Below are 15,769 nucleotides of genomic sequence, written 5' to 3' on the forward strand. Positions count from 1 at the left end.
TTAGCCTTTCACGGTCACATAAACTAAAAACTGGAGGTGTACAGTGTGTGTTTATTTGTATCTTCTGTGATACTATACATCTTATTATGGAGAACAGACATCACATAATGTGCAGTTATAAAAATTATTATGCATTTAAAAAAATTCATAAACAGAAAATGTCATTTAACATGAAAGGCAGTTTATAGTGTTCATTTATTTATTAAGTATAAGTCTCACCAAAGTCTGCTGAAGGCTGTGTCCACCCTGGTGTCATAAAAGAAGAAACACTGAGGGTGATCAGGAGGGTGAGTTACTTAACTCTCCTTGCTTTCAACAGTCAGGGCTTGAACATGATGCTACTGAACAGTAGGACGTTTCTAACTGAGCTTAATACTTTTATGACCTCTTTGGCAGCTCTTGCGGTTCACTTGACCTTGCTTTTGAACTGCTGTAGGTTCGTCTTTGTTCTTTTTTCCCTCCCTGGAGCTAGGATTGCTCATGCTAATGTCTCTAATTTCTTCTCTGTCTGTGGATGATTCCCTCCGATTCCCTTAGTCGCTGCGGTCCCTGTTGCAGGCACAGGCAGAGACTTCAGGAGGCAATGCCTCCTGGCAGCTCCATGGGCTTATCCAGATCTATCTTCAGGGCACTCTGAGACTATACAAATGGTTACCACTTAACTGTTGGCATTTGTCATTTATAACATTTAATGTAATATTTGATAGATGGTATGTTGGACTGTGCTGCATAGCTTGCATGGCCAAATGAGGTTTAATTTCCCCCCCCTTCAGGTTTCTATTTCAGTATTACCGCTTGGCTTCTTCCAGGTTGCCTAACTCGGAGCTCGCCTCTTGAGCAAAGGGAGCGAGCCTTTGGTGACAGCGACCTAAAGTGCCGCTACTAAATGAATAACCACAATTCTCCCTTTGTAAGCGTGTGATTAGTCTATATCTCTAAGCCTGCAGGACAAATGCTTTTTGCTTCGTCACGATCCCTTAATGTAAGAAATACTTGTTACGACTGTGACAAGCTTTCCTTTCAGTAGTCCCGGTAAGCACAACAAATGAGCAGGTCAGCACTTTTTTCCTTGGTCCTCCTCATACTATTAATGTACACGTGGGATAATCATGGGAACAGAAAGACCTATTCAAAAAATGTCTAGAAGGCCAAAATGTTTAATGCTTTATTTCTTCATGCTAGTCACCGTTGAGAAGTTCAAGAGAAAGAAGTACTGACTCGCACTGCTAGTGATAATGACAAATAGTAAGATTTCTGCCTAGAATAGAGGAAAAAATACATTCAAGAGGGCTCTTGGGAAATCAGGTGGTCTCAAGCTGCCTGAGTGTCAGGAATCTTGCTAAAAAGTTAGCTGAAGTGATTTCAGAATCATTGGTGGTGATTTTTGACAAACTATGGTTGGTAGGTGAGGCACCTGACTGCCATAAAAGTTGTGCAGTATCTATCTTTAGAAGGAATAAAAAGAGGACCTGGGTAATTACAGATCAGTTTAATTTTCATTTACAGAAGAAAAAAATCTGAAACGAAAGCAGTCTGGAAGATGCTGGACAAGTAAACCATGTGGTTTTTTTGGAGAAAAGTAATCTCAAACCAAAGTAATATCATGCTATGACAAGATTAAATGGTCTTATTGCTAGGGCAGAGGCAGTACGTGACAATATACCAAGTTTTTTTGGCATAGTCATTCCTAATGTGACCCTAGATGAAACTGGGCAAAAAACGGTTAGATGATGATACCCAGGGGAAAAAAACATTTATACATGTATTTTCAGGTGCTTGTCACAGGAACATTTCTTTCAATTTTGGATGGTGAATAAAAAATGTAGTTTCATATATTTATTAACAAACTAGTACAAATTTGGCAGCTGGGAGAATCTGTAGGCTGTTGGGAGAGGGATATGGCTGGGATTCAAACTCTGACAAATGGAGAAATAGTCATGGAAAAACTAGGATGCCATGCAATACAGATAAATGCTCTATTTAGGAGGGAAAAACAGCTATGTAGACAGCAGCAGCCGACCGGCTGTTCTGACAGCAGAAACTGCTGGTGTTTATACTGGGTCACAAGCTAAACACGAGTCAACAAACTTGTCCTGTTGTGAAAAAGCAAATACCATGCTGGGGTGTAAACACTAATGCAGACAGCAAAACACACCTTGCCATCTCTTCGTTCTGCTCAGCGTGGTGTGGTTTCAGCTACAATACCTGATTTGAGGTTTGGAGCTGTGCCCTTGAAGAGGACCTGCATGCTGCCGTAATTCCCAGTCTGCGCTTCTAGACCAGTAAAGAGCAGAGCTATTCGCTTGCTGCCTTGTGACTTGGCTGTTGAATGATTCACTTTGATACAGAAAAGCTGTTTTCTCCTGTCTGCGAGCAGGGAAGGCAGAGACTGATGTGAGAGCTGACCAGGTGAACAACTTGGGTTCTCTTTTTGGTGTTGCATGTGGTGCTGTCCCAAAGCTTGATTCCTCGCTCAGGCAGAGTTGACCTGTTATGCCGGTGTGCTTTGATAGTTAGTTCTACATTTGACTACTCCGTCTTGTTTAGTAGGTGTTGATGTTTTCCAAGAGTGAGAGCTACTGATATTCAAGTAGTTGTGAAAGTACATTCTTATATTTTTTTACTTAATCTCATTGCATATTTCTCTCAGACTTAACCTTACAGACCCAGCGGATGATCATGTTCCCAATACTGTATTTTTTTAAGAGCAGAAGGGATGTTTACATCGTACCTTTGTTGCAGATTCTGGGTGCTGCCTCAAGTCCACAGGACTCCTGGAACTTGCATCCACATTGCCTTTGTAGGCAGTCTGAGCTCAGGATCATCTGGATCAACCTCACTTGCCCATGCAGCTGTGGGGACCTGGGGACATCTCGTCTGCCTGCTGTCAGTCAGACAGTGTCTAAAAGCAGATGTGGTAGATGGAAAATCCTGAAATATAACCCTCTCTCTGTGGGTCACCTTGTTTGGGCATCTTTAGTCGTGCATAAGGAGGCTACAAGCAGGATATGCACAACTTGGCTAATAAATATAGCTTTATGGCTTTAGCACACAGTGAGGGCAGGTCAGTTTTAACCAGCTGCTAGACCAAGTGTTAGTACAAGCTCCTCTCCCTAAGACATCCAAAGAGTCTTTGCTGGCCCTGTAGGCGTTGCCAGGAGCAGAAGGGTTGGTCTCCAATGCTTGCTGCAGCAGATCCTTAATGGTGCTCAGTTTCTGTCTTCTGCCTCTGTGAGTATTTCCTATAGAATTTTCAATATTGATGTTTTTCCCCTTGAATCTTTGAGCTACTGACTTTCCCTGCTGCAACAATCCTGTAACTTTGTCTTATCAGGCATAGCTCTATTTTATACCTTTTTTCACTTCTTGGCACTTTTTTCCACCTATTTTAGGGAGCTGGGCTGCATTGAAGTTAGGCTTTGGGTCCTTGGACACTGTTGAACCCCTTGGAGAGGTGGTGGAAGGTTACAGAGAGAGGATTACACTGTCCCCAGTCTTGGAGGTGGTGTTGGCAAAGGCTAAGCCGGTAGCAGTGTCGATGTCAGGCAAGTGATGGGTTAGGCTGGCAGGGAGGGAGTAGGGTAAAAGCCAAGCTTAAGCACTAGAGCCAGCCCCATCTCACCACCCCTGTTGATTCTGGGGATTGTCTTGCCTGCCTTCCTAGGCGATAGACCTTCCCAGCTCATGGCTGCTTAGAAGGGACTTTCTGCTGCCTCACAGCGTGGCTTCAGATTTTGCTGGGCTGCAGCGATAGAAATCCGAAAGACAAGTTAACCTGCAGGTTCTTAGTCAGAGCTGGCAAGTGATTTTCCAGTCATGCAAGCCAGTTCTCAGGATCAAATTGGCTGGACTGTTTATGTATCTTGGCCAGTGTCATAAGACCATCTAAATGCAACAGTCTAGGCAGTGGAGAAGGATGACTTAGTTCTTGGGCCTCTTGTTCTTTGCCAAATGGTACTTGGGTCACACCATCTTCCACAGAGGGTAAAGACACGCGTGTCTCCTCTCCAAGTGCACCACTCTTTAAATAGAGGCTCAGCATTTTCCCCAGATGTTAGTTCAGCAATGCAAGGCCTAAACAAACAGCAACAGATGGGAAGTCCCCTGTTGTTGTGCACCACAAAGCCAGAATGTGACTCCAAAACACATTTTACAGAGTTGCTGCTCACAGCGGGTTAGTTTGAGTGAGCGATGAGCTACAGCTAAAGGAAATGAGAGAGCAGCAGGAATGTTGTTATATCCTTCTCAGCTGTGATTAGGAAGGAGCATTGGAAGACGATGGCTCACCTCTGAGCTCTGTGTGTTGCTGCCGCAGCAAGGGTAAATGCAGAATTAATAGCAGGGGTTTTTAAGACTTTTTTTCTCCAGAAACACTTTATCAAGAGTGTTGCTCCCAGGGGCATTTACTTTAGGAGAGAGAGAGGTTATCTCAAGAGTCCTTTCCCAAAAGAGTTCTCTGTTACGTATGTTTTAGCAAAAAAAGACCTCCAGAGGCTATGCTTTCCCTCAGGAGATTAAGCTGTTTTGCAGAGGTTTTCCTTGTATGTTTCAAAAAACTCATTTCTGTCTCCATTTATTTGAAAAGAACACTTAATACTGGTTGTAGCCTCTGGCCTGTTGGTCTCCTGTGACATGGTGGTTTCTCTTACCTCCCAGGCTGGACTTCAGTCACACAGAAGTTACGATACAGCCATCTGCAGCCGATGCCTTTGTTCAGTACTGCCCTTGGCTTGGACTCTACTTACAGACATTCAAAGCCCTGGGTCACCATCCTTTCTGGAAGTCTCATCCCCCGCTGCTTTCAGATAGGTGTCCAGGAACATGGCCCCAGGACTGGGCACTAGTGGAACCAGAGGCTACACAAGCATCCACAATTCAGTGCTTTTTCTCTTGATTTCCCCATGGGAGTGAATTTGCCTTTTCTGCCATTTGCAAGCCCAGTTTAGCCAATAAAGGGCTTTACCAGAGTCCCAGGGTCTCAAACTCAAAGCCAGTCGAGTGGTGGTATCATGCTGTTTCCTACCAGTGCCAGCGCTGCCGCATTATGGTACCCGGAGCTAAAAGACCTCCTAGGGTATGGGGAATCTGAAAAACACCTGAGTGAATAGCTCTGGGTTTATATTTCCAAGGCTGGGTGTTGCTGGATTCACGACCTGGTTTAAGTAGGGCAGAATATGTGTGTGTGAGGGGAAGGGAAGTATCACGGGCAGGCGGACTGCCGGTGAAACTGCCCCTGCAGGGACCAGGGTTCCCAAGGTGGATCCAAGCCATCAAACTTTACAGCCAGGCTGAGCTGCTAATTTCAGTGATGGCACTGCCCCGGCTGCCCGCTTTGAAAGATGCTCAAGTTTTGTTTATGCACAAGGGAGTTGTGTTTTGTGAGTGCCCCATCCACCACAGGGGATGTCTCTGTGAGCAAAGGGCCAGCACTAATGCCATCCTGCGTGGCTGTGAATGAATTCGCCCTTTATTCAGCACTCTCCACCCCTGCTGAGCCGAGAGCCCTGCACCGCTCACAGGCATGCATAGATGCTGCCGTTTGCAGCGCTCCTTCAGCCAGGCTTCCACACCCCGGTGCCTCTAATCCTGGACAAAACCCGGGCCACGGAGCAGCAAACACAACGAGACCTCTATTCTTAGCCTGGAAAGCCTCAAAGCTGGTTCTCTGGGGTGCAGGGCAATGAATATGCAGTTGCTGGAGCTCTCGACAAAGCTGAGTGAATAGCAGCATTTGTTGTTAGCCCTGAACATACGCTCCTTTCCCATTGGATCCGTAGCCTTCGCTGCAGCTTTTCCCAGTTACATAAATATGGCCTATTTTCCCTTCACGAATTAACATCTTGCTCGCTAAGTTTAGGCTTTCGCACACATACAAAACAAACCCTCTGATTTTTCACACGCAGCTGGAAATCTTGGCTCACCCGGGAAGAAGCCATCCCTGCCCATATTAAGCCTCACGGTGGTGACAAACAGTGGCACGACCCTGCGAAGTCCTGGACACCGTATTGCAAATCTTCCAAGGTGACTTGTCATTTTCCCCCCCGGGAAAGTCGGACCCCGGCCACGTGGCTGCAAGGATGACGGAGGGTCTGCCTCCTTGGCAGGCTGCATGGCATCCTGGAGACTGGAAGGTTGGCTGCATGCTTTGGGACACAGAGCAGATGGCTCCTCACTCCCCAGAAGACACTGATGTGGGTATTATTTTCCCCAAAGATGGTTTACCCCCACCCCCCTGAATGTACTGGGAGATTGCACTGCAGTATATCTGCATTAAAAACAGCCCTATAGAGAATGGATGTCATTTGAAAATCTCCCAGCCCCGCGCTGTAAGAAAGCTGACTTGCATCCGCTGAGACTCCGGGCAGCTTTATTAGTGATATAAGTAATACAGATGCACAGGGCTGGGAAACAGATGCCTGCGACCCCCTTTTCAGTGATATTACTCTCTACTTCAGCAGCCTAAAGGTATTGAGTGCTGCTGGGGTCTCTCTGTGGTGGGGAAATTGTCAGGATCTTGACATAGCATCAAATCTCAGCTTCTTAGTCCTGTTGCAGGGCAAATAAGGATACCTCATTGTAGGTCCTCAAAATGATCATCCCCTGGGCCAAGGTATCTGCTGCTACAGTCAGAGGAGTCATCCGTAGCTATGGATCCATAGTGAGACCTTTTCTATTCCAGGGCTGATGGCATGCTCTGACTTGAAATATGTTCTGACAGCTCCTGGCAGAGTGACCCATGAGGGAGATGTTTCCTGGAGCTGGGTACCAATGTCCTGAGGCCCACTGAGCAGGCAGACGGTTGAGGTGCAAGATTTTGGCTCAGTAGGACTGGCTCCTATCCCTCTTTGCAGTAGACGTGTGTGTGTGATCTCAGGTGAGTCCTGAAGGTGTATTATTGAAGATAGTCACTTAGAGATAGAGACGGACCTGGTGACATAGTGTATTCTCAGGTTAACTGCTGTGGAAGCTATTGACTCGGAGACTTTCTGTGCTTATAATTCAGTGCATCACACTTACTGATATTTATTAAAGGCAGCCATGTGGCTCGGTGTCTGTGTATCTCTGAAATCATCAGTGGGAAACCTTAGAGTGGGGAGCTGCGGTAAATGGGTGACGGGGCGGGGGGTTCAGGGGAGGGTGTAATATCTTAAACGTCTGACTTTGCTTTTATTTTAATCCTTCTGATTAAACTGAGCACCTCAGGTGAGACCCAGCCCCTCTGAGTGGTAAGCCGCTAGGGCAGAAGAGGGGAAGAAGTGTGGGATCTTTCAAAAAGCTGAAAAAGGCATTAGGCACAAAGCTCTCGCTTCCTTCCAAAGGGGCACGCGCTTCTAAACATGTGATGCTTTAGAAAAGCACATTGTAAAAATCTATGGAGTGAGGAACTGGTGCCCCTTTGGGGAGGATTATAGCTAGATCTCTGAATCCCTGGCATTTTGGGGTCTGTCATTTCAGCAGATCAGCAGTGTCAGGGACTGCAGGCAGCTCTGCACACAGCTTTCTGTGCAACATGCAAATGGGAGGTGTTATGGCTGGAGTGTCTTTCCACACTCTCCAACAGCCCTGCCATGCCTTTGGACCTGTATCAGCACGACGCGGATAATGGGAATGGCGGGGGGAGGCTGAGCTTTAAACGATGCTGGTGCTTTGGGTATGTGCAACCCACTTTCTGTCTGTCTTGATGCAATGCTATCTTTAAAAGCTCTGGGTCAGGCTAGCCCTACGCCATCCCTCGGTGCAGCTGAGCAGGACTGGGGTTGGGGATTTTTTTATGTTCAAAGGAAAAGCTGAACCCTCTACCACCGCAATCCCTTCCTGCCCTCTAGTACGGCCCTTCCTCTCCCAGGTAAAAGCAAACAAAGACAACAAAGCCCCCGGTGCCCAGGAGGTAGTTTTCCTTGCTCCAATGGTCCAGGAGGTCCTAATCTCTTCCCTGTCCCTTTTCCCCACCGTGCCCCGGGCCAGCAGCGGATGCTGGCGAGTTCTCCACGGGCAGCAGCCAGCCTGCGGCAATAATGAGAGCAAGTCAGGCAGTGCCATCCTATACAAGCCTCTGTCTGCTCTGCGTGTGTGCGTCTGTGAGAGCGCGCGCTCTCACTCTCCCTTCTCCCCCTTCTCTCTCTTTCGTAACCCCCCTCCTTCCACCAGCTCTTGTTCTTTTCACGAGATGCAGGGCTAAGGAGCCAGGAAAAGTGGCACGGTGCTGCTGCTCCTCCAGAGATAACTGTGGCGGGGCTGGGTCCTTCACCCTCCCTGATGCACCGGGAGTCTGCAGGCACTGTTCCTCAGGGTCCCAACCAGCCATGTCCATCAAGCACCAAAAGCCACGTAGCCACCACCCTGCTGCCAGCTGCAAGACAGGTAAGAGCTAGGAGGTCCTTGGTGGGTGATGAAAGGCCCTGTGGTCCTCTGCTTGGTTACGAGGCCCCAGGGGAGGGATTTTTACTTGCCTCTGCCCCAGTTTTCTGGGGGGGAATGATGGCTCCGCAGGCAAAGCGGGAAGGGAAGGGTGCTGCTCAGATGTCACCCCTATTAATGTCACAGCAGCACTTTTCCTGGTGCATTAATCTTCCCGTGGCGTCTTATGAATGGTCAAAGGGACAGACACCGTTTCTAATTAGCAGGCGGGGAAAGAGAGCAGTGTATTTCCTACGTTAACCCCAGCCCAGTCCTGGCTGGGCTGATACAGGAGCAGGACTGGTTCTGGGGTGATCCCCGTTTCAATGGGATTAGTGGTGGGCCTTTGATGCTGGGAGAAAACATCAGTCTGTGCTGGTGCCTGCAGCTCTGAGATCTTCGCCATCTTTTCATTTTTTTTCTCCCTTCGCTATTGTTGTTATTTTAAAATGGTGGATTGTTATTTCCTTTGAATATTTGGCTATCTATCTGTGACATTGTGATTAACACCCGGGCTGAACGCTGGGGCTGAGCTAGTTAAAAATAAGACTAATTGGAGCGAAAGGAGAACGTGAGAGAACTGTATTGAGCAGAGGCTGTAGCGAAAACTTGCAGATGGCAGGAGCGTGTGCGCTCTTTGGGTGAAGAACCAGGGGCTAACCTGAAGGGGCTCGTTTTCCTGCAGTCCTGACAGCGGGGCTGCCGTAACTCATGGGGATCCCTGCAGCAGCAAGGGCCATCTCTTCGCTGTTTGATGGGTGGGGGAAGTAAGCTGGCGATTTGACACAGCTAAGAAATAGAAGGGACCCATCGTGCTAGCACCTTCTCTGTGGCTATCACTGCACCCCATCCCAGAGGAATGCAGTCTCATTCCTCCATCTGGGGAGCGTACGCATTGCATAAAAGGCTGTGCTTTCACTGTCCTGTTGTGCTGCCCTTCTCTGAGACTCATTCCTGCAGCCCCAGGCTCCTCCGAAGCAGCACTGACAGGACAAGCCTGGCCTCTTGCCCTGCAGTCCTTCCATGCAGCTCTGGAGATGTTGCCCAGCCCTTAGGGCTTGACCAGTGCAGGTGTTGGCAGAGCTCGGTGTGCAGCTCTATCCAGACTGTCAGGACCCAGGGGATGATTGCAGGCCAGTCTCCCGAGGAGAGGTTGGTGCTGGATGCAGCAGACATTTTTATGAAAGAACCACCCTCTGCTGGAGAACGAGGATGAGCCCATCTAACTCACTTCATTTATGTTTTAATTAAGGCTAGAGGAGCAACCTCCAGAGATGAAAGAGAAATCCCCGCTCACCCATGTGGTTAACTCAGTTTATATTTCATCATACAAATATCCATTCAGCTGCTCACATGTTTAAAGTTAAGCACGTGCTCAGGTGTTTTGCTGCAGTGGGAATGACCTCCCAGTGCCATGTTGTGTATCTGTACAGCGGTTATAGCCCCAGTAAATCCTTGCTGTGGGACCTGAAGGCCCTGTAAGCCTGAGCCTTTGAAATAACAGCGATAAGAGCAAAGAAGCATAGACCTTGTCGGTCATAAATGGATTTGTGACTGCAACCCTGAGATCTCAGGGCTGATTTCTAACATTCGGTAAATGACTAGTTTGCAGTGTTCAGCTCGCAAAATGCAGGCTGCTTGCAAGCACCTTCTCAGCAGATTAAAATTAACCCCGTCTGTCAGCAAGCCTCACTCCCTGGCCTGTCTCAAGCATCAGATCTCAATCAAAATGTCCAAGGGATGGAGCATCTGCAGTAGCGGATCTTTGCGGAGCATTGTCTGTCGGGGTGGGTCTGTCTCGGCTTCCCAGCCATACACACCAACTGCGTTACAGACACTGCCATATTGACAGCAGCAGCGATGCTGAAAGCTGGGAGGACTCCAAGGCTGCACGGAGCAGCTCTGTGTCAACTCCAATCCTTTCTGCCTCCCTGCTCCACACTAACAGCATCCCTTCCAATGCACACGCAGAAGCACCGATGCGCTTCTTTACGTATAACTGCTCCTGGGCATGGGAGCATGTTTCCTCAGAGAACAATTATGAAATTGTAATAAAGTGCTTTAAAGGGGAAATTCTTCCCTTTGATTCCTGTCTCGCGCGCTGCCCCTCTCAGCCCGGAGCCTCCCACGCAGCTTAGCTGTCGGTTTTGCGTCCTACCTGCCTGGAGGAATTGGGGAGGGAGTCGGGAGCACGCAGGCTGGGGCCAGGAGCCCTCTCGCAGTGGAGGCATCTGTTCTACTGCAGCAATCGCAATGCCCGAGAGCTGCAAACGTGTCCAGGAGACATTTTTATCATTGACACAGGGGAGAATTTAAATAGCTGCTATGCTCTTGAGCTAAGCCAGAGACAGAACCGCGGATCACACTTTATGTAACTCATTTTTATTTTTAAACATGGTCTTTTATTTTCAAGGGGAGTTCAACTCAGTGGGTGTCTCCTCCTGCCCTGCCTCGTTAGCACATGAGAGGTGGCTTCTTTTATCAACCCCCCCATTCAGTACCTCAGCTGCTTGGTTTCCTCACCTACCCCTGGAACTCAGGCTCTCCTTGTTTCACCTTTCAGGATTTCCTGCTTGCCTGGGCTGATGTGGAAAATTATTTGAGGTTTAAGGTGAATCAAAACATTACCCCCCTAAAAACATTCTGAGCTACATCTGTGGATGTTTCCTGATGTTGCTGGAGCTCCTTTTTTAGGAGGGGGAGCTGTTATCGTGGCTCTCTTCACAAGTAAGACAAGTCTGTGATTTGTTTTGCAGTTTAGGAAGCTATCCGTGTCAGTCATAAGTCTCTCCTGCCGAGACAGTTACCTTGTGCTGGACCAAGTGTGTTTTCCTCTGGACCCTCAAACAAGCAGGCAGGCAGCCTGGTGCAGTGAGCAGGGCGTTGCATGTCAGATGCCAGTTACTAACAATTTTCTTCCAGCTTTAATTGCAAACAGTGGTGGGGAACAGCAAGCTCTGGAGATAAATTAATTACTAATTTGAACTACCTTGGGCTTGGGCCCATATAGGTACCAGCCTGGATTCTGGATAAATTTTGAATGACCTTGTGTCAGAGGAGATCAAATGACACTTCATGTCATGAGAAATTTGCTAGGATTGTCATTCCAGGTCAAGGGTGGTTGTTACTTCCAGTCCTCCAGCAAAAAACCAAAGCCCCCTTGGGTCACAGCAGAAGTGGACCGTGGCTGGAGGCCTGTGGTTGAGCCAAAGGCAGCCTTTGCAGCATGCGGGTCACCTGCATTCTCAAAGCAGTGACTACCGTGGGAGGCAGCTGGCCCCATGTAATTGGCATTTTGCAGTCTCAGAGCCTACATCACTGAACATCTTCCAGAGAGATCACAGAGGCAACAGCATCTCAGGAAAACGTACCAAAGAATGACTTCAGCTGTGGGGATGTAGCTGCCAAACATCACAGCAGTCTGAAGAAGCACTTTCTTGGCGCGAGGGAAAAACCTCTTGGACTAGCAAGTCATGAAGCACACCCTCGAACAAGCTCCTTGCAGCACGATACTAGAAAAGAGATGTGTTGGCACAGAACCAGGAAAAGTGGCGAAGTAAGAGCCGAACGCAACCCCAAAGAAGTTCAAAGCCCTTGTGGCACAGATCACTGTAAATATGACAAGGCCACGAAGTCAGAAATGAGAAGTGGAAGCGACAGAGGCAGGCTTGGCGTGACGGCTCGTTAAGCATAAAATAATGGAATCCCAGAGCGGCGGCAGCAGACCCCCGAGGAAACAGAGCAAGAGTGAGAAGACAGGGAGAAGTCTGCTTAAATGTCAAGGTGAAGGAGCTTACTTAAGGCAAACCCACTGGAGATGTCAACCAAGCAAATGTGTAGGCATCCTCTGATCTTCCAGCTCCAAATGGAGACGGGTGGTCAGCTGCCAGCCCCAGGAGGAGCATCCCTGTATCTGGAGAGGCAAAAGCCACACAGCTACCAGCCAGAGCTGCCTTCCTGGTCCGGATGGATATGTGAGGGCAGCCATACTGGAAGGAACAGATGTCTTCAGGCCACACAATTTTATCTAGCAGTTGGGTGGCAGAAACTGGGACCAAGTGAAACTGGTGGAGGTGTTTGGTCCAGAAAAAGTTTTTGGGTAAAAAGCACTTGAATGATGATCAATGGACAAAACACAGGGAATAGGCAGGGACATATTTAAAACAATAGGGAGGGTGAAAAGGACCCTGGAGATGGTGGAGAGAAGATTAACGTCCTGGGAACAGGCTGCCAAATTTCCTTCCACCCTGTCCAGTGACAGCCAACACTGCACGTGTACACCGCTTGTGTGTTTGCTGTTAGCAGGTCATGAGGAAATTGTTTTAAAGTATTTCTTGGAGAGATTTAAAATTTTGGATGGGATTCAAGCCTAATATCAAAATGAGTTATTTTATTAAAAGCTTTTAAATAGAAGCTACAGACTAGTCAGAAGCAGGAGGGCCATTTGAGAAGGAATTTTCTATAAACCTCTTCTCCTACTGCACAGAAGCTTTCTAAAATATTATCCTGTAAAAATATAATTCTCTTTATCTGCAATTTAATTACATTTCCCATAGCGCCTGTGTCAACACAGTTCACTTATTTTTGTTCTCTATTAACTCACACCTGACCCAGGAAACTAGAAGAAAAAGCTGTTGATCTCCAGAGTCATTTGTGGGTTGCTCCAGGGTGTCGCTGAGGTCACGAAAAGGGTGTACTGACATACTGGAGAAACAGGGACTGGGGTCTCTGTCCATACTGGTGATGACTATGAAATGGCAATATATAAAACTGGCATAAAAGCAGGAGGAGGAGCCGGGAGCACTCATGTGGTCCTCTGATCTATCCCATCCAGAGTGAGTGGATCAGAGTTTTTGATCTGTTTGAGACTGACCCGATGTCCAGGTATCTGAATAATGAACCAGAATTATCTAGAGTTTTGTTGATTGAATATTTTGTTGACCTCTCCCACCCCACAATGTCTGTGTGTGTAAATGAGACCTGAGGGATGTCATGGAAGTACTATGAAAACGTTGTCACTCGTGACATCCCGCGGTAGCCCAGAGAGAACCTGGAAGTGTGGAAATGCATTAAAACAAAAATGACATGGTAGAAGTTAAACCCTTGGTGATGATGTATTACATTTGGCTTGGGTTTGGGGCAAGGGCTGAAACTGACTGTTGTTTAACTTGAACAAACCAGCCTGTTGTACTAGAGGCATAAGATGAACCTCAACCTTTGACCTTGGCTGAGAGGAGATTCTATCAGCTGCGGCATTTTTTTCAGTGCTTGTCTTCTGATAACTGGAGATATGATTAATCCAAATCAGGATGACCCGGCCTTTGCAATGGGAGGATGAGAACAAGGCAAATATTTCCTTGCCAAGTTGAGCTGTGAAGGAGGGGATCCAAGATGATGGAGAGCTGGGATCACCGCTGCTGTGCTACTAAGCCCTGTGTTTGCGTAGTAAGTTTTGCAGGACTCTGTCTTTCCCCAGGGATGTTGCTTGGTGATAAAGTGCTATCTCAACACGTTTCCTGCTAGTAGCACCAGGATGTCAGGCCCAGCAGTGTTTTAGCAGAGAAGAGGCAAGTGACTACAAGGAAAAAGGCAAAGACTTGTTTAACTGCAGAGGACTTTTTTATTATTATTTTTACAATTTTTTTTAGTCAATCAACTTCATCAGGATCAAAAAAGCAATGGAGATCCCATGGCTTGAGCCCTCAGTGAGTCAGTGACCCACATCAGTGCCTACGCAGCCTGTGTGACACCCAGGTGTTGTTACTGATGGCTGAGCTAAGCCAAGCCCAGAGCTGGGGGGCCGTGGGTTAGGTGGTCGTTAGTCACTGGGGGTGCACTGGACATCCCATATACATCTTCTGGAGGATGGAGGTGTGGGTGCGGGAGAGAAAAGGGAATTGGAGCCTATACCGTGGGGTGAGTGCACCAAGGGACGTTGCAGGGAGCCTGCTACGGGGCAGGGAGCGAGCAGGATTTCGCACATCAGGTGAGAGAAGGGGAGATGGATGAAAGGGGTCAGTCACATCACTGACTTGCCAGGTGGATTTTTACTTCTGTCATCCCATTCCCTGCAATAAGGTTCTCCCTTGCCTGTTAACGATTTTATATTTGGCCCTGGTGACACCTGGGCTTTTTAATTAAACTCTTCCATTCCTTCTGTCTGTGGCAACTCCTGATGATCTGAGGGCAGCAGCCTTCCCTAAACCTCAGAGGAGCTGATTAAAGCAATGCAGGCGGATGCTTTATTCCAACATACCGAGGGTGACAACAGCGAGCGCTTTCGCAGGCATCCCCCACCCCCAGATGCTCCCTGCCAGCCTTTGGCATCTGCCGCCCGTGCGGAGCGGTCCCCCATCTCCAGCGGGGGAGAAGCTGGGGTTTTGCTGCCAGGTGGGTGAGGAAGGGATGCAGCGAAACGTGCTGATCAGGTGGGCTCCTCGGCAGTGCCGCCGATGAGCGGTGGGAGCCGGCTGCGCAGCCGAGCTCCAGCCTGCTGGGTTGAGGCTGCTGTAGGGTTTTGCTGGATGTGAGAGCGATCTGCTCTGAGCTGCGCTGCTGCTGCTCGGAGAGAGGTGGGGAGGGGAGGGGTGTCGAAGTGTGACTTTCACCCTGTGCAGGGGGTTGTCTCTGAAGAAGACCGCTCTGCTCTCTCCCCAGAGCCTCTCTGACCACGCTGTCAGCACAGACCCACCAGCAGAGAGGACAGGTCAAAGGCAGTGAGTATCTTTTTCTCTGTGTCTGTCTGTCTGCAGTGCCTCTGTGTTCATTTTTTTCTGGCTTTCTCTGCATGTGAATGGATGGTCTTAATCTCTTGAAGCCCCCGAGATCTCTTTTTTTTTTTTTTTTTTAACCTTTGTGCTGCTAATTTTTTCTGTTGGGATGGCTTCATCTTTGCTCAGGTGATCTCCTGGGGTGGTTTGATAACCTGAATGTCATAATCACACCCCTCCCTTTCTGTCTGCCAAGGAGAAACCCCCAAAACACATCCATGATGAGACTGGCAATTCTCCTTGACCACCAGGGTCCTTTCATAGGAGGGGGAGGTAGGATGAATGATGGAGCAGGAGGCAAAAAATCTCACCATGGACCCCTACCAGGATGCCTTCACCAGCCGCCACAGATTATATTTCTAAAGTCATAATTGACTGGCTTTATTTGTAATCAGAGGAAATATCTGTGGGTATGTCAGCCTAGCAGCAGGATTGCCTTCACGGAAAATATAGGTCTCAGCGTCCGTGAAGTCAGACAGACTTTGGGATCACAGGGAAGTTCGGTGCTGCTCGGCTGTGCAGGTTGTTGTTGCGGGGGCTGGCAAGCGGGTGGGAGTAGGGGTGAGCAGAAAGCTCTTTCATAACAGTACCCCAAAAAGCAG

The 15,769-nt window shown here is 48.2% G+C and overlaps 2 protein-coding genes across 8 annotated transcripts in view; both read left to right on the top strand.

Moving 5' to 3' along the window:
• The window catches only part of DARS2 (aspartyl-tRNA synthetase 2, mitochondrial), a 29,458-nt gene extending 23,421 nt beyond the window's left edge, over positions 1-6,037 (top strand). The window contains exon 20 of the transcript XR_015699156.1: positions 5,904-6,037. The gene's annotated coding sequence lies outside the window, so the exon portion shown is untranslated. The remainder of the gene's footprint in view (positions 1-5,903) is intronic.
• Positions 6,038-7,611: 1,574 nt separating this feature from the next.
• The window catches only part of RGS8 (regulator of G protein signaling 8), a 29,456-nt gene continuing 21,298 nt past the window's right edge, over positions 7,612-15,769 (top strand). For 2 of the 7 annotated variants that reach the window (XM_087734082.1, XM_087734078.1), the window contains exons 1-2: positions 14,390-14,787; positions 15,055-15,113. Coding sequence is in view for 3 of the 7 variants with exons in the window: in XM_087734078.1 (XP_087590204.1) it covers positions 14,635-14,787; positions 15,055-15,113 (212 nt within the window). In the remaining 4 variants the exon portion in view is untranslated. Of the gene's footprint in view, positions 7,652-8,148; positions 8,362-13,705; positions 13,843-14,389; positions 14,788-14,866; positions 15,114-15,769 lie in introns of those variants that run through there. The other 5 variants (XM_087734081.1, XM_009462488.2, XM_087734079.1 and 2 more) reach the window with 4 other exon arrangements.

The sequence above is a fragment of the Nipponia nippon genome, unplaced genomic scaffold (assembly GCF_047370975.1).
Source record: "Nipponia nippon isolate SJK-2023a ecotype South Korea unplaced genomic scaffold, ASM4737097v1 scaffold_5, whole genome shotgun sequence".
NCBI lineage: Eukaryota > Metazoa > Chordata > Aves > Pelecaniformes > Threskiornithidae > Nipponia > Nipponia nippon.